An 18,587-nucleotide genomic window follows, 5' to 3' on the forward strand; every position below is an offset into this window, starting at 1 on the left:
CAGCACCCCAGTTGTAACCGTTCTCGAACTGTGTATTCAGTTGGGACTCTCTTGAGGCCAGGCTGTTGTGATCAGCATTTCTCAAGTTGGTTGGGAAAAAAGAATCCGGGTTGGTTGAGGACAAGAATCTTAAAAATTCCATAGCAAGCCAGACACATGTCAGCCGGTTGTGAGGGAAGTCATGTTTCTTTAAAGGAATTCAGCATTTCTTCTGCTTGGATTATATTGGCAAGATTTTACTGTTGTTATGGTGGGACTTGCCCACATTTGCACACCACAGCAACCCACAGGTTGTGGAGCAAAATGGAGTACACCTAACAGATGACTTGGTGCCAACCAGAGTCTGCTTAGACTGGTGCTGCCCTTCTGGCCAAAGTATATCAGCAACTGTCAGCTCCCAGGGTCAGGACCCAACAAGCACTCGATTGGTTCAAGGATTTTAATTGGCAGGCTTCAGAGAGCAAGGAGAGAGACGATTCTGGCGAACAGACGCCAAGGGGTCTATAATATGCCCCACGCATTCTCTCCCCCACATGAGAAACATACAGCAGAAAGAAACCCAGACTTGAGGCCCAACCCAGCTGCAGACACTCAAGGCCAGGCCGAAAATAGCCAAGCACCTGCAAAAGCGAAAGCAACTGCACACACCACCCCTCCCATAGCCAGGCTTGACAGTAACACAGCACCAGTAACAGGTTCCCGTGGTGGTGGGATTCAAACTGTGACGTAGCGCCAATGGGGCTGGGCGGGGCACGACGGGGGCAGGGGTGGGGCATTCAGGGGGTGGGGCATTCCTGGGCGGGGCTGTGGCAAGGATGCAGCCACTGCGCCGGTCCTTGGGCGGGAAATGAATGCGCGCAGACTGCCACGTATGCCGGTGCACCTCCTGCTAGACTGCTTCAAGTTCTGTGCGCTACTGCTGAGAGGAGGGGCGTAAGAACATAACATTACGGCTCTTCTGTAAATAGTCCTTCTCTCTGGATCTCATGGTTTTATAGCCATACCTGACGGTGTATTTACCGAAATTTTGTTTGTATATTTGTGATAGAAAGAATATGTTGAAATGATACTCACTTAGTGAGTTGGAGTACGCATGGGTGTAATCCTTAAACTGGATAGCAGCTGCCCTTCTCTTCGGTCAAGCTGCTCTCAAACAAAAGCCGTCGTCACCTCTTTCCGCATGTGAAACTTGCTTTTTTTTCAGACACGCGGCTGAAGAAACCTTCTCCAGTCTGATTCTGTATATATAGTTTCCTCATTTATTTTCTGCCTTTTCCCCCAGAGAGGAGCCAGAGTGACTGTCATCATTCTGTTCCAGTTTATCCTCACCATAATCTCGTGGGATAGGGTAAGCAGAGAACATAAGAACAAGCCAGCTGGATCAGACCAGAGTACGTCTAGTCCAGCTCTCTGCTACTCGCAGTGGCCCACCAGGTGCCTTTGGGAGCTCACATGCAGGATGTGAAAGCAATGGCCTTCTGCTGCTGTTGCTCCCGAGCACCTGGTCTGTTAAGGCATTTGCAATCTCAGATCAAAGAGGATCAAGATTGGTAGCCATAAATCGACTTCTCCATAAATCTGTCCAAGCCCAAGGTTAGTGGCCATCACCACCTCCTGTGGCAGCATATTCCAAACACCAATCACACGTTGCATGAAGAAGTGTTTCCTTTTATTAGTCCTAATTCTTCCCCCCAGCATTTTCAATGGATGCCCCCTGGTTCTAGTATTGTGAGAAAGAGAGAAAAATTTCTCTCTGTCAACATTTTCTACCCCTTGCATAATTTTATAGACTTAAATCATATCCCTCCTCAGCCGTCTCCTTTCCAAACTAAAGAGCCCCAAACACTGTCAGCCTCTCCTCATAAGGAAGGTGCTCCAGTCCCTCAGTCATCCTCGGCATAATCGCCCACGGCATGTGCAGGATTCACACCCAGGTCCTTGTTTGTAAATGTCCCCTGCTTATGATGTAGGCAGAGCTTGGGGAAAGTGGAGGGCGTTGGGTAAGACAATGTAATTGTTCTTTGTGGGGTGGGAAAGGAGAAAAAACATTTTCCTTACTGTAGTGTCTCTTGTCCCTTCACACCACTTTACTGATAAGGCTGCCCCATATATAGCACACTACGGTCCGTCTTTCAGAAATAGGCATGGCTGGCATGTCAGTCAAAGCTGATAAAGGGTGTTGCGTTCCACAGATGAGACTCCAGCCGTAGGGGTGGGTTTTTCCTACTGTACATCACCTACCTTCAAACATGATTTCACTGCCCACTGAACTTGCGTGGTGTAGTGGTTAAGAGCAGGTGGATTCTAATCTGGAGAACCAGGGATGATTCCCCACTCCTCCACCTGAGCGGCGGAGGCTTATCTGGTGAACTAGGTGTGTTTCCGCACTCCTACATTCCTGCTGGGTGATCTTGGGCTAGTCACAGTTCTTCAGAACTCTCTCAGCCCCCCATTTGTCTCACAAGGTCTGTGTTGTGGGCAGAGGAAGGGAAAGGAACTTGTAGGCCACCTTGAGTCTCCTTACAGGAGAGAAAGGTGGGATATAAATCTAAACTCTTCTTCTAGTTTCGCCACCCTTCAGTGAGTGGTGGAGTCTTATCTGGTGGACTGGAGAGCAGCAGTGGCATATTGGTTAAGAGTAGGTGCACTCTATTCTGGAGAACCGGGTTTGGTTCCCCGCTCTGCCACTTGAGCTGTGGAGGCTTCTCTGGGGAACTAGATTAGCCTGCGCACTCCAACACATGTCAGCTGGGTGACCTTGGGCTCTCTCTGAGCCCCACCCCTTGTTGTGGGGTAGGGGAAGGGAAAGGAGACTGTAAGCTCCTTTGAGTCTTCTTACAGGACAGAAAGGGGAGATATAAATCCAAACTCTTCTCTTCTTCTTCCCCGCTCCTATACGTGAAGCCTACCATTCGACCTTGGGCTATTTTCAGTTTTCTCCAAACTCTCAGCCCCGCCTATCTCACAAAGGGCCAGTTGTGGGGAGAGGAAGGGACCTTGAGCTTGTTTGGAGGTTCTAGCAGGGGAGCGCAGCTATCGTATACCCTTGACCGAAGAACGGTACACTCCTTCTATCTGGGATGGTCGTCCTCTTCCACCGAGCGCGCAGCTTCGGGAGGGACGCACATGGAGCGGTGAGGGAGGTAGGGGACACCCGCCTAGCCAGCCAGATCAGCCGAATCAACCCTGGCGATCAATGGGGTGACAGATGTCGCAGCCAGATCGCCCTCACATCCAGGAGAGGAAGGGAAAGGAGTCGTAAGCTGCTTTGAGAATCTAACTCCAAACTCCTCGTCTTTGTGCTTTTGCTGAGAAATAGCCCTGCGTAAGTCCTCAATGGCTGAAATGCCAATTGAGAAACGCGGGTTCCTTTGCAAGCTAATAATAGCAGCCGCAAGCACCCTGTAGTCTCTGTGTGGACTATGTTTGAGATGAATGTAAAGGGTTGCATAAGGTAGTAGTAAAAGAACACAGAATGAAAGACACGCACTGAACACAGCTGCCCAGAAAATGTGTTGTAACTCAACACCCCAGCTGTTAAGTAAAGCTCATTGCCTGCTTGTTCGCACAACGAACGCCTATCAGATCCTTATAGCTTGAAAAATCTGCTTGCTGCCTTGGGTTGCCAACCTCTAGGTGAGGCCTGGAGATCCCCTGGGTTTGCAATTATCTTCTGAATACAGAGATCTATTCCCTTAAAGAAAAACTGCCACTTTTGGGGGATAGAATTTATGCTATTCAACCCTGCTGAGGTCCTTCCCTTTGCGAAACCCTGCCTTCCTGAGATTACTTCCAATTCTCTGGGAATTTCCGAGCCCAGAGTTGGCAACCTTATCCCACCCTTCTCTTTCGCATCCAGTCCAGTTCCAGTGAGCTCAAAGCTTGCGTGGTGCAGTGCGCCAATTCGTTCATGCTTAAAGAAGACGTTCCCCAGAATTCATTCATTCTCGTTTGGCGGATTTTGCGTGGAAGAAGAAGAAGAAGAAGAAGAAGAAGAAGAGGAGGAGGAGGAGGAGGAGGAGGAGGAGGAGGAGTTTGGATTTATATCCCCCCTTTCTCTCCTTTGGAGACTCAAAGGGGCTTACAATCTCCTTGCCCTCCCCCCCTCACAACAAACACCCTGTGAGGTGGGTGGGGCTGAGAGAGCTCCAAGAAGCTGTGACTAGCCCAAGGACACCCAGCTGGTGTGTGTGGGAGTGCACAGGCTAATCTGAATTCCCCCGATTAGCCTCCACAGCTCAGGCGGCAGAGCGGGGAATCAAACCCGGTTCCTCCAGATTAGATACACGAGCTCTTAACCTCCTACGCCAACATGGCTGTACTTAGGAAAACAGGCAGGGCCATTTCCCCCCTTCCTGTGCTTCCCTTTCCCTTCTGGCCGGGCCACAAACTTACCAAATGGGCTTTGGGTAAGTTTTCCCCTCTGCTTTCTACTCCCAGCTCCCCTTCGCTTCGCATGTCGTGCCGGCAGCAGCCAATAGGAATAACTCTCGCTGGGAAGACCAGACTCTAGCTGGGAGCCTGGCTAATTTTAAACGTCCACCTGTCAGCACTGTGCTTAGGAGCCTCCGCAGCTAAAAAAAATAAGCCCTTCCTAAAACCCTTGTGGTCTCCCTTCGCTATGCTGTCAGGCTTACATTCCAAGATAGAGGCCATCCTTTTATTCTCCCCCGGCCCCCGCCACCCCATACACATCTTCTGAGAGAAAGGAGACCCTTCCGTGCCGCCTCCGGCAAGGCGCTGCAAAGCGAGGGTCCGTGCGTGCAAACAATACGCAGCGCAATCTCGCTCTGTGAGTTATGTTAAGTGATAAGTGACCGTCTGGCTTCTCTTCCCCTCTCGGTCGCCGCTTCTTGGGTTTCAATTCCAAACATGGTTATCTATTTGGGGTCTTTCCATTGCCCCGTGCTGTACATTCCACCGGCTAGCACAAGTGCCTTTGCTCTCCTCCGCCCTGGCATGCCCTCCCCGTCGCTCTGACATCGGCTCTATTTCCACTTCTCCCATGGCTAGGGAGGGAGCAGGCCGCAGCCACTGTTTCCAGCTCCGTTTTCCCCAGGCGTTCTCGAAGGACACGGCTTCCTCCTCTCCAGCTTTGAATTCCTGGTGGCTCTAGCTGGCTGGCTGGGTCAGAGACCCCTGCAATAGCACCCAGGAAGCCGTTTGTCTACTCCATCGGAGCGTTCCGTCAGGGCGTTGTTTGGTGCGAACGTTCCCCTGATTTCCAAAATGTTCATCGACAGTTTCCAAAGAGTTGGAGCCGCTGTTTAGTTCCCGTTCCCGAGGCTCAGCTTCTTTTGCGGTGCGATTCAACGTCCCCGGCAGACAGGCCAGGGAAGATGCATGCCAACACCACTCTTCTCGACCGGATCATTTTCCACCCGACTCTGTGCGACCGCTGGAAGTTCTTTTTCGAAGGCGCGGTGTACCACCTGGCGGCTTGCGTCCTCTTCCTGGGATTTATGGGAGGAAGCGGCCCCTTTGGTGCCATCTACATCTTCGGCTTCCTGGCCGCCGGCTTCTTCTGCTTGGCTCTCTGGGGGTGGCTGGACGCGTGCGGGATCGACGTCTTCACCTGGAACGTGCTCTTAGTCCTGATCTGCGGCCTTCAGTTGGCGCACCTCCTTTTCCAGCTCTGGAAGGACACGGTGTCCAAAGACTTCGAGCAGATCTACAAGCAAGTGTGCCAGCCGCTCCGAGTCCCGCTCCGAGTGTACAAGGAAATTGTCAAGTGCTGTGAGGAGAGAGTGCTGCCCTTGGCCAGGGACCAGACCTACGCCGTGGAGGGCAAGACGGCCATCGACCGCCTGTCCCTCTTGCTGTCGGGCAGGTAGGCCTCTCCTCCTTCGCCTGGCCTCAGGGCGGAACCGCCCTGGGTGCTCCTGAAACATACGAAAGTAGAGGATGAGCATCCCATTCGACTTCCTTTGCAATCTTGCAGCAAGGAAGGGCTGCTTCAGACATAACTTTGGCCTAAGCGTCTGCAAACATGCTTTCGTTTGGGATTTCCAGTTCTGGCTTGCAAGGCCGACAATGGCTTGTGCGGGCCAGACTTTGGAGGTGATGCCAAAGTATAATTTCCTGCAGCCCAGGAAGGGAAGGACGTGTAGAGGAAGAGGGTCTGGGAAGCATGTGAATCAGTTCACCTAACTCCGTGGTGGCGAACCTTTGGCGCTCCAGATGTTATGGACTACAATTCCCATCAGCCCCCGCCAGCATGGCCAATTGGCTATGCTGGCGGGGCTGATGGGGATTGTAGTCCGTGCGTTTTTCCGTAGGGCAGTGATGGCGAACCTTTTCGAGGCCGAGGGCCCAAATTGCAACCCCAAACCCACTTATTTATCGCAAAGTGCCAACCCGGCAATTTAACCAGAATACTGAGGTTTTCGTTGGCTCCGAGGTGTGCGTTACTTAGGAGTAAGTTTGGTGGTAGTCGGTGGCTTTGCTTTGAAGCAACCGTGCAACTCTTCCAACGGGTTAATCACGACCCTAGGAGGGTTTACTCAGAAGCAAGCCCCATTGCCAGCAAGCGAGCTTACTCCCAGGTAAAGGATTGCGTTGTAGTTCTTTGCATGAAAATCAGTGGGGTTTAACAGCGCTTAACAGGGTTACCTACACTGCTTCCCCAAAACTAGGTCTTAGGTTTAATGCTAATAATTGAGCCCAGCAGCCCAGGCCAGCCTAGATGTGTGTGTGTGTGGGGGGGGACTCTGTTTGTGCGTACCCACAGAGAGGGCTCTGAGTGCCACCTCTGGCACCCGTGCCATAGGTTCGCCACCACTGCCGTAGGCCCTGACAGCCAGACATGTACTGGAAGTTCCGTTCTCAGTTAATTCCCAGGTGACCTAGGGAGGGTGGAGTCAGGGGATGGGAGGAACCTTAGCAAGATACAATGACATAGGGTCCACCTTCAAAATGGCCACTTTCTCCAGGTGAACTAATTTCTGTTGCCTGGAGATCAGTTGAAATCCCAGGAGATCTCCAGGTGCGACCAGGTGGTTGGCCACCCTATTTGACGCGGGTGGCCAAGAACATGCGTTTGGAGTGAGGGGAGTTTCTGGGGTGGGGGGAAGGAGAGGCTGTCCCAAGCACCCCTGCCCTCTTCCGCCCGGCTCCTGTAGCCAAAAGCCTTCTCCTGCTTGCGGTATAGAGGCAATCGTTGTACCAAGTCGTGTGGGGCTGTTGGCTAGTTTAGCTGTCATTGAGAGAAGTTCATCTAGTATTGGGGCACAGCTGAGTTCGACTTTCCTAGAGAAGGCAATCCACCCGATTGGGTAGAAGTTCTCCAAATCACAGTGAGGCTTCCAGCTGAGCCTAGCTCTCCTGCCAGGACTCCCACTATTACAGCTGATCTCCTGCCGACCAAGATCTGCCCCCCTGGAGAAAATTACTGCTTTTGGCAAGCAGACTCCATAGCATTCTTCCTGGCTGAGGCCCCTCCCCCTCCCCTTCCCCAAACTCCTCCCCCAAACTCCATCCTCCTCCACCTCCAAAATCTTTGGGTATTTCCCCATTCAGAGCCGGCAGCCCCAGGTGGGCCCCCACCAGCTGCACAGCATTTGGTCACTTGAGTCTTTCCCCCAAACCACATGTTGTGGTTTAGTGTGTAACTAAACCACAACCACAATTAAAACACAACATTAAAATGGGTTTCATGTAGGTCACGACGCTGCTGCTGTTTTTAATAGGATTTTAATCTATTATCTGTTTTGTACTATTGGATTTGTTGTATATTAATTTTTTTGCTGTTGTTTTTATTGCCCAGAGCCCTTTGGCACCAAATCCAATAAATAACAATAATAACAACAACAACACCGCCTTACATGTAGGGCTGGGCAAGAGAGGTACCCGAACAGTATTTGTCTTATAAATCACTTTTATGTATGTGTCTTTTGTTTCTTTCTTGATAATTTTCATATAACTAAATCCTAGTATACTAAGGTGACCAGATGGTCACCTTCGCGAACCGGGACAGGCGGGTGGGCGGCCGTGCACGCAGCCGCAGGAGCGCACGGCCTTCTGGGGCGCTCCCGTTTCCCGCTCTGTCACAGGCCCCAGAAGGCCATGCGCTCCTGCGGCCGCGCGGGAGGCTGCCGCACTGCCTTGCGCCCCAGAAGGCAGTGCGGCAGCCTTCCAAACCCCGGGACATTTGAAAAAACCCGCGGGATGCGGGACAAGTTGTTTCAAAGTGGGACTGTCCCGCCAAAAGCGGGACATCTGGTCAGCCTATAGTATATATGCCTAATCTCTAATCGATACATTATAAGCATACCGATATCTTTGAAGATAAGGTTTGCTTTCAGTTTCTTAAGTCGTCTTGTAGGGAGCCCAGGAGCAACAGAAGATGTGCGCCTCGAGCTTGCTGATTCCCCGAGGAGAACAAAATTATATTCAGAATAAGAGCGTCTTTTGCTTTATCGAAACCCAACGGATACAGTTTTAAACATCCTGAATATAAGATAGTGAGGCAGAATATTAAGAGTATCTGTCAGATGGTCCCTTGAGTAAGACGTCAGACAAAAAGCTGAAGTCACTGGATTGTGCTGGGACGCAGGAGCACGAGTCCAAGACGACTCAGGAAATTGTAAGCAAACCTTATTTTAAGATATCTCTGTATGCTTGTATGTAGAGTATCGATGAGAGATTACGTGTATGTACTAGGTACAGTGGTGGCGAACCTATAGCACTCCAGATGTTCATGGACTACAATCCCCACCAGCCCCTGCCAGCATGGCCAATTTATTTAGTCACAGCTGGCACGGTGTCGGATCCAGTGATCGTATTCCACCCATGCAAGATCCTTTGTCCAATGCAGGCAGCTTTCTACTAGCACAGGGCTCTTTGCATGTGAGAAGGTTCCCTCATTAGCAAAACAAAGACATAGGATACAGCCGGCTGTCGAGAAAAGGGGTTGCCAGTTTCCAGGTGGTGCCTGGAGATCTCACGTGATTACAGCTGCTCTCTAGATCACAGGAATTTGTTCCTCTGAAGCAAATGGCTGCTTTGGAGGGTTGGTTTTATGGCATTTTACCCCACGGAGGTCCACCCTCTCCCCAAATCCAGACATGTAGCTGCCAAGGGGCGGGGTGGGGCATCTTGCCCTCGGCGTGCCCCATGTGTGGGCGGGTTGTGGGCATTCTGGGGGCGTGGCAGGGGCGCAGGGCACATACCGTATCTCGGGCGCAGTTTCCCCTCACTACGCCCCAGCCCAAATCCCATGGTTCTCAGACTCCACCCACTAAATCTTCAGGAATTTCCTAGTCTTGGCAACCCTAAGAACAACAGCATGCTATTTCAGAACAAGGGATTCTCACTCAAGCATCCAGGGTTAACGTTACAGTGGAACAAACAGTTGTTTCCCTTCCCTCTGCAGAATCAGAGTAAGCCAAGATGGGCAGTTTCTCCACTATATCTTCCCGTATCAGTTCCTGGATTCTCCTGAGTGGGAATCGCTGCGGCCGTCTGAAGAAGGAACATTTCAGGTAAAGAAACAAACATTCACTTCCTGACGGCTGGTCGCTGTCTTGTTTCCTTTTCAAAAACAGAGGCTGAGGTGTAAAGAATCACACTGAGGTGTAAAGAACCACACACACACACCTAGCTCGGCAGGCCTGGAAGGTCTTTGTCGTTTCTCTTTCTCAATGGCGTACCTGGAGGGGGCATGAGGGGGCTCGCGACCCAGATGTCACTTGCCTGGGTCACGTGGGGGCCCCTTCTGGCTTGCCCTGCCGCCTGCCAGTTGCCGCTTGCCTGTCCAGTTCGCCATATCCTGTTTGCGCTCACCTGCCCGCTCTGCTCGCTTGCCTGGCTCGCCCACCGTGTTTGCGTCTTGCTCGCCCTGCTCACTCGCGCCGCTTGCTCGCCTGCCCTGCTCGCTCACCCACTCTGCTTGCCTGCCTGGCTCGCCTACCTGCCCCCTCAGTTGCTCACCCACAGGCCCGCATCAGTTGGGGGAGGGCGTGTCAATCAGTTCTTTCCTCCAGGTGCCATTTCCTGCAGGTACACCACTGATCTTTCTTAAGCAGCAGGGAGCATCTTGGGCGGTTTGGGTTGAGGGGATTTTCAAAAACAGTTTGTGACATAGCCAGGAGGGTGGAGGGGCAGAGTGGTGTATCGATTTAAGAGCAGCGGACTCTAATCTGAAGAGCCAAGTTTGATTCCTCACTCCTCCACATGAGTGGCAGACTCTTATCTGCTGAAGTAGATTTGTTTTCTCACTCCTCCACATGAAGCCTGCTGGGTGACCTTGGGCTAGTCACAGTTTGTTCAGAACTCTTAGCCCCACTTATCTCACAAGGTGTCTGTTGTGGGGAGGGGAAGGGAAAGTTTATAAGACTCCTTGGGTCTCCTTACACGAGAGAAAGTGGGGTATAAATCCAAACTCCTCCTCCTCCTTTTCTTCTTCTTCTTCTTCTTCTTCTTCTTCTTCTTCTTCTTCTTCTTCTTCTTCTTCTTCTTCTTCTTCTTCTTCTTCTTCTTCCTCCTCCTCCTCCTCCTCCTCCTCCTCCTCTTCTTCTTCTTCCTCCTCTTCTTCTTCTTCCTCCTCCTCTTCTTCTTCTTCTTCTTCTTCTTCTTCTTCTTCCTCCTCCTCCTCCTCCTCTTCTTCTTCTTCCTCCTCCTCCTCCTCTTCGTCTTCTATCTAAAGACAAACAACTTCAACATTCCATTGGTCACATGTCAAGTTTGGACCTGATACACCTGCCAACCTCCAGATGGGTCCACAGTAGCTACTCTGGGGGGAGGTGCACCTGTAAGTTATGTAATAAATCCTCTCTGCATCAATAATGCTCTCGGCACAAATGTACCATATATGTTCTGAAACTTGGTACATCAACGAACATAAAATCACCAACCAAAAGTCTTATCATAATTTCTTCGTAATTTTTCAACTCTTTTACATGTGGCCAGACATCAAGACACTGATCAGCCCATTCTGTTCCCACAAGTCATTCAACAACTGGTTTGGCTTCTCTGCCAATATGCAGCGACATGCTGTACAAATGGCATGTTTAGTACATTTCCAAAGAGTTGACTTAACTTTGTGGCCAGGAAGCCTTGAGCATGCCAATTAAAGATATAAAGTAGTTATTTGCGGGCTAAATCAACCTCTGGTTTGGTTGTACTTTTGAAAATCCCCAGTGGGCCCGAATATTTGCTGTCCTAACAAACTGAATCTGTTTTCCAACTTTTGTTTTTCAAGACACACCAGATGGAGTCTGGAATTTTGATACAACTGCCTCTGCTACTTAAAACAAGAACAAGTGATAGGGTCACCAAATCCGGGCTGGAGAATTCTTGGAGATTTGGGGTAGAGAACGGGGTTTGGGGAGGGCATGGGATTTGCATCTTATTCAGAAGAGGGTCCCTGTAGGGCAGGGGTCTGCAACCTGCAGCTCTCCAGATGTTCATGGGCTACAATTCCCGTCAGCCCAATTGGCCATGCTGGCAGGAGCTGATGGGATTTGTAGCCCATGAACATCTGGAGAGCCGCAGGGTGCAGACTCTTGCTGTAGGGACATCTTCCTTGCTTTGCCTGAACCCCTAGGAAACTGTAAAACTCTAAAGACCCCGTGATGAAAATTCTTCGTCAAACTGCAGGTACTTATACAATTGTGTTTTAACCATAGTATAAGGTGACCAGATTATCACCTTTTAAAACCGGGACCTGGGGGTGGCGGCGTGCAGCCGCAGGAGTGCACTGCCTTTTGGGGTGCTCCCTGGTTTCCCGCCTTGTGACAGGGTGGGAAACGGGAGCGCCCCAGAAGGCAGTGCGGCAGCGCGGGAGGCAGTGCGCTCCCAAAGGCAGTGTGCTCCTGCGGCCGCGTGCGCGGGAGGCTGCTGCACTGCCTTCTGGGCGGGAAAAGGGGAGCACCCCAGAAGGCAAAATCGGGTCAGTTAAAAAACCCCACTGGACGCGGGACAGATTGGTTTAAGGCGGGACTGTCCCGCCAAAAGCGGGACGTTTGGTCACCTTACCATAGTAGGAATGTTTTCAATTGGATTTTATTGACTGTACTGCATTGATGTTATTGTGTTGTTCGCCGCCCTGACCCCAGTTCGGCCAAGGTAGGGCGACATAAAAATCTAAAATAAAATAAAAAGTAAAGAGTTCATCCTCTGAAGCAGCCATTTCCCCCCCCAGGGGAATGACCTCTGTAGTCTGGAGGTTAGTTATACTTTTCGGACATCTCCAGACCCCGCCTGGCAGCTGACAACACTACGTGATGCGTATTAGACTGGAGTCGCTAACACACCCACCAGGCTTCACTCTGAACTAGGAAGCCCTCCTGGGCTTCTGTCCCATCCCGTCTGCTAAACCTGCCTTGCAGAAGGATTCGTATGCCGGCTTCTGAGTCTAAGATGGCCACAGCCAAGCAGCTGTTGGCGTGACAGCAGCGTTAAATGTCAAACCCGGGACATGCCGTGTCACTCACCCATATTCCACTTCCCCAAGCCCCATTCCTTGGTTTTGAGCCAAGGAGAAACCTGGACATCGGGAGACCTCTGCATATCTTGGCCTGCTTCTAGCCACACTCCCTGGCACGTCAGTGTGTCACCTACACACCCCAGCGAGTGAAACATAATAGCCGAATGTCTGGCTCTCTTATGTTAGCCTTCAAAAGTTTATCTGTCCTGTCTGCAAGAATTCAGACAAAACATCAAGGGGGTTTGTAAGACTGGTTTGATACACTAATATGTCCACTAACCCTAATGGAAGCAAGGAAGTTCTTGGAAACAGGCCGCAAAATGGCTGACCGTGCTGTCTACATTAGTGACAGATCATCTCTCTTCCCTCTTCCTATCTGAAAAGCTGTATTTCAGTGGTTCTCAACCTTCCTAATGCCGTGACCCTTTAATACAGTTCCTCATGTTGTGGTGACCCCCAACCCTAACATTTATCCATTTTGCAGATGGAGAACACTGATGCAGAGAGTCTTAGGCGACCCCTGGGAAAGGGTCGTTCGACCCCCAAAGGGGTCCCGACCCCCAGGTTGAGAACCACTGCTGTATTTGATCTCCACCTTAGTGACGTGGATTGCGCTGCTTCGATGCACGCTCAAAATAAGAACCTTGTTCCATCAGGGACTGATAAATATCATCCATCCTGAAATCTGTCCATTTCTTACCTTCTAATTCTAGCTGTCTCTTGCATGCAGTGTGTCTGTGTAATATATATATGTATATATAAATTTTGGGGGGGGAAACTTCAGACATTTCAATAATTTGGAAACTTTCCAATGGTGTAAGAATGACAACTGAAAGTCATGGAGTTTATAAGACTGACTAAACTGACAGGTTATATTTTATACAAGACTGATATGGAATTCAAATTAGAGGAAGAAATGGGTAGAAGAAGAAGAAGAAGAAGAAGAAGAAGAAGAAGAAGAAGAAGAAGAAGAAGAAGAAGAAGAAGAAGAGTTTTGGATTTATATCCCCCCTTTCTCTCCTGCAGGAGACACAAAGGGGCTTACAATCTCCTTGCCCTTCCCCCCCTCACAACAAACATCCTGTGAGGTAGGTGGGGCTGAGAGAGCTCCGAGAAGCTGTGACTGGCCCAAGGTCACCCAGCTGGCGTGTGTGGGAGTGTACAGGCTAATCTGAATTCCCCAGATAAGCCTCCACAGCTCAGGCGGCAGAGCTGGGAATCAAACCCGGTTCCTCCAGATTAGATACACGAGCTCTTAACCTCCTACGCCACTGCTGCTCCTAGTTTTAAATATTAATATAATATTAATATAATATTAATATAATATAATATAAATATAAATATATAAATATAAGCTCCTACTAGTTTTAAATATAAATATAATGTTATAAATAGATTCCATAAGATTGAAAAAAGCTGGTGAAGAGAACTAGAAGCAGAGTTTAATGTTAGTTTTTTATTGACGTTTTTGTTATTAGGATTGTTGGATAGTGGTATTGTCATGTGATACATGTTACATCATTTATATTGCAACGGTATGAAAAACTTACATTAACGAAGGATTGATTTTGAAAAAAAATGATAATTTGATTTCTATTACTTTATTAATAAACATCTTTATTTTTTATAACTACCTTTATTGGAGAGTCCCCATTTGGATTATCCTGGTTATAAGCAGGTTATAGACCCCAGTTACCTTCTTTCTCTGTCTGGCTCATTCCGCACATGCAGAATAATGCACTTTCAAACTGCTTTCAGTGCTCTTTGAAGCTGTGCAGAATGGCAAAATCCACTTGCAAACAGTTGTGAAAGTGGTTTGAAAACGCATTATTTTGCATGTGCGGAAGGGGCCTCTGTCTCCCAAAGCGGAGACAGTCTACTCTGGGTAATTCTGAAGACACAATTCCAAAGGTAAAATGGTACTTCTGTTTCCATACAGCCCCAATGTCACCTGTCCATTCCCCTTCCCTCGGCAGGTCACTCTGACCGCAGAGACGGACTGCAGCTTCGTCTCGTGGCCGAGGAGACCGCTCTACTCGCTGCTGGCCAAAGAGCGCTACATTGCCCGCCTCTTCTCGGTCCTTCTTGGCTACGACATCTCCGAGAAGCTGTATGCTTTGAACGAAAAGCTTTTTGCCAAGTTCGGGCTCCGCTTTGACATCCGCCTGCCCAGCCTCTACCACGTCCTGGGACCTGCTTCTTCGGACGCTGAGGTGGAGCAACAGCCAGCTGAGCCGGAGGAACCGCCCGTGCCCTTACGCCCACCGTTGTCAACCTTTGTTCAAGCATCCCCCTCGACCTCTTGCGTGCCTCCTCCCACTGAGCCCCGTGTCCCTGTCGGGAAACCTCGGCCTGACAGTGACCTGTCTGGTGAGGATTCTACCAGTCTTGTACTGGAAGATTTTGCTGAGTTGACAGGGTCCATTTTGGACTATGGGAGCGAAGGGGAGTATTTGAAGTGAGGGCACATCTAACATGGGCACACGTCACCCTGTATAAGTAAGTACTCTTTGTGCCTCTAGAAGGAAACACACGTGTGTGTGGCTGATATGTCCAGCATGCTGTGTCCATCATTCTTCTGCTTGACCCGTAGCTCGCTGGCTTCAGGTGGCTGGTTTTAGCCCTTCTTGTCTTATTATCCCAATCCAGTGTGAGATTTGGGTGCCTCCATCTGCCGTGAATGGGTCAGGCTGGCCTGATCTGATTAAATCAGAAGCGAAGCAGGGTCAGCCCGGGGTCATACTTGGAGGAGGGAAAATCAAAGAAACTCAGAGGCTCATTCCGCACATGCAGAATAATGCACTTTCAAACTGCTTTCAGTGCTCTTTGAAACTGTGCGGAATCCCACCTGCGCGCCCGCCTGTCTGTCCCGGTTTGCGAAGGGGACCATCTGGTCACCTTAAAATAAGGCCTTGTCTACTGACAGGAAGTTCTTACCGTAGAGATCTGGTGACGCCCAGAGCAGTCTGGAACTGAAAAGGATAGCTCTAAGAATCACCAGAAACTCTACTGGTGACGCTGGAAGCTCTTACCATAGAATTTTCAGTGATCCCTAGAGCTTCCTTGTCTACTGCCAATAGCCAGAATGGCTGCTACTGAGAATGGAGCTGCTGGTACTATATATACTCTGATAGAGTCCCTCCTCCCAAACACTCCCGAATCTTGTTTCTAGGGATCAAAAGAAGGATACTTTCCTTCAATATGGAGCTCGCCCATATAAGCCCAATCAGGCCTTTTTTCTCGACAGGGAGTATGATATTTTCTACAGTCGTTTTCCAGCCACATAGGAAACAACAGGGCTTTATGATTTTTGGCCCTAATGGAATTTCTAACGGAAAAGCAGACCCAATTAGTAACCCCCTCAACACACACTGGAAACATTTCGAAAACACCTTTTCTCCATTATATCTGAAAACACTTTTACAACATTTCTTTTTGCTGTAACACTTCCAAGTCGTCTTCCTTCAAGTGCGATCGTACCGAAACGTTTTCTTTTCCCCAGCAAAACCACAAGCTTTTTTTCACACACCCTGTGTGCTTACCAAACCTCAATTTCGGTGCTTGCTCTCCCTTTTTTGGTGTGTGTGTGTGTGTGTCACACTTCACAGTTTGGCCCTCCTCCTCTTACAATTTATTATTTCTGGCGCTTTTCTCCCCCCCCCCCCACTCTGGACATGGCCCACCCACCCTAGCGGAGGGAGGGGGAGGGGAGGGGTGGCATGCCCGGGAGGGGAGGGAAGGGGAGAGGGTCCGGAATCTGGACATGGCCCACCCACCCTAGTGGAGGGAGGGGGATGGGAGGGAGGGGTGGCATGCCCGGGAGGGGAGGGAAGGGGAGAGGGGTCACTCTGTTTTTTGGCGTCAACAAATCGGCGATGCTCATGATGTAGCGCTCGCCGCACATGCAAAATAATGCACTTTCAAACTGCTTTCAGTGCTCTTTGAAGCTGTGCGGAACAGCAAAATCCATTTGCAAACAGTTGTGAAAGTGGTTTGAAAACGCATTATTTTGCGTGTGCAGAAGGGGCCTAAGTCATAAACAGTGGGTCTGAAAATGTCTTTGACATGGCTTAAGTGGCAGGGTGGCAAAGCCCTCTTTCTAACCGGGAGGATGAAGAAGGTCACCAGCCTCCAAGAAGGCCCTGGGTGGGGTTCTCTTGGAATGCCTACAGACCTCCAGACTACAGAGACCAGTACCCTATGTGACCAGACGTCCCGCTTTTGGCGGGACAGTCCTGCTTTTAAGCAATTTGTCTCGCGTCCCGGGGTTTTTAAAAATCTCCTGATTTTTGGAAGGCTACCGCAATGCCTTCTGGGGCGCTCCCCTTTTCCCACCCTGAAACTGGAGCACCCCAGAAGGCAGTGCGGCATCCTCCCGCGCACGTGGCCACAGGAGCGCACTGCCTTTTGGGGTGCTCCCCGGAAAGAGGGGAGTGCCCCAGAAGACAGTGCGGCAGCCTCCCGCACATGCAGCCGCAGGAGCGCACTGCCTTTTGGGGCGCTCCCAGTTCCCGCCCTGAAACCGGGGAGCGCCCCAAAAGGCAGTGCACTCCTGCGGCCGCATGCGCATGCATCCTGCTTTAAAAAGGTGAAAATCTGGTCATCTTACAGTACCCCTGGAGAGAATGCCACCTTCAAACGGAGGTCTCTATGATGTACACATCCCTGTGATGTGTCTAGGGCAGGGGTCTGCAACCTGTGGCTCTCCCGATGTTCATGGACTACAATTCCCATCAGCATACTCAAAATGGCTGCTGCAGCTTACCTTTGGTTACAAAGAAAAGATCCTCCTGTCAAAGCAGTGTTTTTAAAAATGTGCACAGCCAATCAAATCTCCAATTGCCAACCAGATGTTTTGCTGGGCAAAGCCCCACTTGGCCTTTGGTGGGTATAGCAGGTGCCATGGCAGCCATGGGTTCCATGTGGGACCTCTGCAACAGATGGCAGTTCCACTGGCCCTGAAGTTTTCCTGCAGAAGTCCTGGGAGTCTTGGGGTGACCTAGCTGATTCCAAAGGCAAATAACAGTCTCTCTTTTCTTCTTCTTCTAGCCTCTGGAAACCTCCTGAGAAATAATCGCCAGGCCCTTGCAAAAGGCCGAGCCCCGCTGGCTCCCACTCAGACCCCAGAACTCTAGGGAATGACAATTTGTGATTGCAAAAGGCCGCCCCACGCACAACCAAACCGTCTGATCTGAAGTGTTGATTGTGTGTGCGCCAGCGTGTGTGTTTCACCGGCACCTGCACGACACCCTTGAAGCACCTGCATGAGACCATCGTGTGAATGGTAGGGCACCTTCCCATGGCTCGTAGATCGGCACCGACTTCATCTGCAAGTCTGTGTTCTGGAACGCTTGGCACGGGGTACTGTCGTTAAACAGAGTGGAAAGACAATGGCGTAGCTAGTCAAGGACATGGCTGTCTGCTGAGGACATATCAGTTCAGTGTTTCCCAAACTGGGATGATATTTTTGGGGGGTGGGTGGGGTGGGGGTTGACTATCTCACTGGAAAAGAGGCAGAACGGCTCTCTTTTAGAGCGCCATCTGCCATGGTAAGACAGTGGCAATAGATGAGCTGAAATGGGCAAGATTCTCCAATGGCACTGACCACTCACGAGAGGAAACACAGAGGAGGGACTTTGGTGGTCTGTGATAACGTTCAGATCAAAATAGAGGGCACTGGGTGACTAATGTTAAAGAAATCTGTACTAGTTCTCCCCTCATGTAACAAAACTCACGTGCACATAAAATAAAACTTTTCTCCATATCTCCTGTTTTGCTGGATGAAAGGGGTGTTTGCTAAATCATGGCCTCTCTGGATTGCATGTTATTGGGGGCGGGGGGGGGCAAACCAAGAAGTTCAAAACAGACCTTCCTAAAGCTACTAAAAAGCACAGTATTCAAAAGTCAAGTGAGAATTGTTCTTAGCAAAACAGACCTTCCTTATGAGGAGAGGCTGCAGCGTTTGGGACTCTTTAGTTTGGAGAGGAGACGTCTGAGGGGGGATATGATTGAAGTCTATAAAATTATGCATGGGGTAGAAAATGTTGACAGAGAGAAATTTTTCTCTCTTTCTCACCATACTAGAACCAGGGGGCATTCATTGAAAATGCTGGGAGGAAGAATTTAGGACTAATAAAAGGAAACACTTCTTCACGCAACG

At 50.0% G+C, this 18,587-nt stretch overlaps 1 protein-coding gene across 2 annotated transcripts; it reads left to right on the plus strand.

Annotated features, from left to right (window-relative positions):
* Nucleotides 1-4,277: 4,277 nt before the first annotated feature.
* POPDC2 (popeye domain containing 2) lies at nucleotides 4,278-18,191 on the plus strand. 2 transcript variants are annotated; one of them, XM_048503198.1, is made up of 4 exons: nucleotides 4,278-5,830; nucleotides 9,374-9,482; nucleotides 14,404-14,926; nucleotides 17,477-18,191. In XM_048503198.1, exons 1-3 carry the CDS (start codon nucleotides 5,340-5,342, stop codon nucleotides 14,887-14,889), a joined length of 1,086 nt encoding a protein of 361 aa, XP_048359155.1. In that variant the 5' UTR covers nucleotides 4,278-5,339; the 3' UTR covers nucleotides 14,890-14,926; nucleotides 17,477-18,191. The 2 variants fall into 2 exon arrangements, with proteins under 2 accessions (XP_048359155.1, XP_048359156.1); XM_048503199.1 differs by having other exon boundaries at nucleotides 14,404-14,797.
* The last annotated feature ends 396 nt before the right edge of the window (nucleotides 18,192-18,587 follow it).

This window comes from Sphaerodactylus townsendi, linkage group LG07, assembly GCF_021028975.2.
Source record: "Sphaerodactylus townsendi isolate TG3544 linkage group LG07, MPM_Stown_v2.3, whole genome shotgun sequence".
Lineage (NCBI taxonomy): Eukaryota > Metazoa > Chordata > Lepidosauria > Squamata > Sphaerodactylidae > Sphaerodactylus > Sphaerodactylus townsendi.

Coding starts and splice junctions, on each gene's coding strand:
- POPDC2 (XM_048503198.1), top strand. CDS start 5,340: ATGCATGCCAACACCACTCTTCTCGACCGGATCATTTTCCACCCGACT. Junction 5,831..9,373: donor TCCCTCTTGCTGTCGGGCAG/GTAGGCCTCTCC, acceptor TTCCCTCTGCAG/AATCAGAGTAAGCCAAGATG. Junction 9,483..14,403: donor CTGAAGAAGGAACATTTCAG/GTAAAGAAACAA, acceptor TTCCCTCGGCAG/GTCACTCTGACCGCAGAGAC.